Source organism: Nesoenas mayeri (assembly GCF_963082525.1).
Source record: "Nesoenas mayeri genome assembly, chromosome: 7".
Taxonomy (NCBI): Eukaryota; Metazoa; Chordata; class Aves; order Columbiformes; family Columbidae; genus Nesoenas; species Nesoenas mayeri.
Window position 1 is genome coordinate 7,743,572 of NC_137551.1, and position 2,968 is coordinate 7,746,539.

Genomic DNA, 2,968 nt, shown 5'->3' on the forward strand with positions numbered 1-2,968 from the left:
TTTTCTGACCCGCCGCCGCTTTGCGGTTACGGGCTGCTGAGAAAGTGAGCTGGGTCCGGCGGGGCGGCCCCGGGACCTCCTCTGCTTTCCGAGCTTTTTAAAATTTTCCGGAACGAGCCCTAAAAAGGGCAGGCGGGGCGGGGCCGGATCCTCGCCTTTTTAGGACAAGGGCCCCGCCACCGGAATACCCCCCTGGGCGGCGCGGCGGGCGGCGTTGAGGCGCTGCCGGCGCGGCAGGGGCTCGGCGGGCCGGGGCGGGTCGGGGCCGCCCCCGCGGGGCGCGGAACGCCGAGGGGGGGCGGGTGGGTTGGGGCGGGCGCGAGGCGGCGGGTCCCGCACGCCGGCGCCCACGTGACCGCCGGGCCCCGTTCCTCAGTCCTTATATGGGCAGTGACGTCCCGGGCATTCAGGGGGCTCCCATAAATACTTACCGCCAGACTTGTCCTCCAGCGCGAGCTGCGGCGGGAGCGGCGGCTCTCCCGGGGCACCGCACCGCCGCGACGGGGCGGCCGCCCGCCCCGCACATGCCTCCCCGCCCGCCGCGCCGGCTCCCCGCGGTCCCCCCGCGCCGGTAGTGGGAGGCAGGGGGAAGCGCCCCCTCCTCTCTCTCCCCTCCCCGCCCCGAGCGTACACCGCCGGCCGGGAGCGCCGCTCCCCCGGCCGCCCCGCTGCCCCCATGATGACCGCCAAGGCGGTGGACAAGATCCCGGTGACCCTCGGCGGGTTTGTGCACCAGCTCCCCGAGGGCATTTACCCCGCCGATGACATCGCCGCCGCGCTGCCAACTTCGGTCGCGATCTTCCCCAATGCCGACCTGGCAGGGCCGTTTGACCAGATGAGCGGTGTGGCAGGAGGTAAGCGGGCCCCGCGCGGCCGCGCAGGTGCGGGCCGGGCCGCTCGCGGAGGGCGGCGGAGCCCCGGGGCGGCGGGCGGGGGGCGGACTGGGACGGGGGCCGCGGCCCCCCGGGGCTCGCCCGGCCGGGGTCCCCGGCGCCCCTCGTGGCAGCCCTGCCCCCGCACCCGGCTCGGGGAAAAGAGTTGGGGCCGGCGCGGAGCCCCCGTAGCCGGAGCGCAACATGTGCGCGCCGCAGCCCCGAGCCGGGCCGGGCCACGGCCGGGACCGGTGGTGGGGCGCCCAGCGGGCGACGGCGCGGAGGGCTGACCGGCTCCTTGTCCCCCTAGACGGCATGATCAACGTGGACATGGGCGATAAGCGGGCACTGGACCTGCCCTACGGCGGCGGCTTCGCGCCCAGCGCCCCGGCCTCCCGCAACCAGACCTTCACCTACATGGGCAAATTCTCCATCGACCCGCAGTACCCCGGCGCCGGCTGCTACCCCGAGGGTATCATCAACATCGTGAGCGCGGGGATACTGCAGGGGGTCAGCACGCCCTCCTCCGCCACCTCCTCCGCCTCCTCCGCCACCTCCTCCGCCTCCTCCTCGGCCACCGCCGCCTCCGCCGCCTCCCCCAATCCGCTGGCCGGGGCCCTCGGCTGCACCATGGCGCAGGGCCAGCCGGCCGACCTGGAACACCTGTACTCGCCACCTCCGCCGCCCTATTCTGGGTGCGGCGACATGTACCCCCAGGACCCCTCCTCGGCCTTCCTGCCCGCCGCCGGCGGCGGGGCGCTGCCTTTTCCCCCGCCGCCCTCCTACCCCTCCCCGAAGGCGGCGGCGGCCGACGGCGGGCTCTTCACCATGATCCCCGAGTACGGCGGCTTCTTCCCGCCGCCCCAGTGCCAGCGGGAGCTTCACGCCGGCCCCGACCGCAAACCCTTCCCCTGCCCCCTCGACTCGCTCCGCGTCCCGCCGCCCCTCACACCGCTCTCCACCATCCGCAACTTCACCATGGGGGCGCCCCCGGCGGGCGCCGCCCCCGGCAGCACTCCCGGCGGCGGGGGCGAGGGCGCGGGCACCCGGCTGCCGGCCGGCGCCTACAGCCCGCACCACCTGCCGCTGCGGCCCATCCTGCGGCCCCGCAAGTACCCCAACCGGCCCAGCAAGACGCCGGTCCACGAGAGGCCCTACCCGTGCCCCGCCGAGGGCTGCGACCGCCGCTTCTCCCGCTCCGACGAGCTCACCCGGCACATCCGCATCCACACGGGCCACAAGCCCTTCCAGTGCCGCATCTGTATGCGGAACTTCAGCCGCAGCGACCACCTCACCACCCACATCCGCACGCACACCGGCGAGAAGCCCTTCGCCTGCGACTTCTGCGGCAGGAAGTTCGCCCGCTCCGACGAGAGGAAGCGGCACACCAAGATCCACCTGCGCCAGAAGGAGCGGAAAGGAGCCGCCGCCGCCGGCGGGTGCCCGCAACCCGGCGGCGGGAGCGGCGCCGCCGCCCTGGCCCCCTGCGCGGCGCGGACGCGGACTCCCTGAAAGCGTGGGGCGCGCAGGACCCAGCGCTGAGCCGCTGAGCCGCCGCCGAGCGCGGCGGGGCGCGGTGAGCACCTGGCGGCGCCGCGGGGCTCCCCTGGGCCGGGCCGGCGGGTGTACATAGGGGCTGCGGCGGGAGGATGGATGCATGCAGTGCCGTCGTGGTGAGGTGTCCTTGGTGCCTTGTGTGGTGTAGAGCCCGGTCCCCTGTCTGCATGTGGGGGGGAGCCTTACCGATCCGCTCCGATGACAGCGGCGACACCGAGACCGGAAAGTTTTCACTCCCTGGTTTTCGTATGGCTGTACATTTCTGCCTATTAATATTGGGATTTTTTTTTTTAGAGACTATATTTTTGTACGCACTCGTTTGGGGTTTTGGTTTGGTTTTTTTTTTGTTTTTTGTTTTTATTTTTTTATTTTTCTTTTTGGTGACTTAAAAGTGTTACGTTTATAGTAGGACTTGGGACGGGATGTAAATATTCTGGCTGGAACCGACGCCCGTTGTCTACCGGGACCTGAGGCGCAGCAGATAACACGAATAATGCACAACTACTAACGGGAGCTGGAAGGAGAGAGGGTTTCTTTCT

General features: G+C 71.1%; 1 protein-coding gene across 1 annotated transcript; it reads left to right on the forward strand.

The window, feature by feature from the left end:
• Positions 1–383: 383 nt before the first annotated feature.
• On the forward strand, positions 384–2,384 carry EGR2 (early growth response 2; the record flags this gene model as incomplete). The annotated part of the gene is given in 4 exon segments (XM_080347679.1): positions 384–470; positions 472–516; positions 518–854; positions 1,183–2,384. Coding segments are annotated over 4 exon segments (1,671 nt in total).
• Between the last annotated feature and the right edge of the window lie 584 nt (positions 2,385–2,968).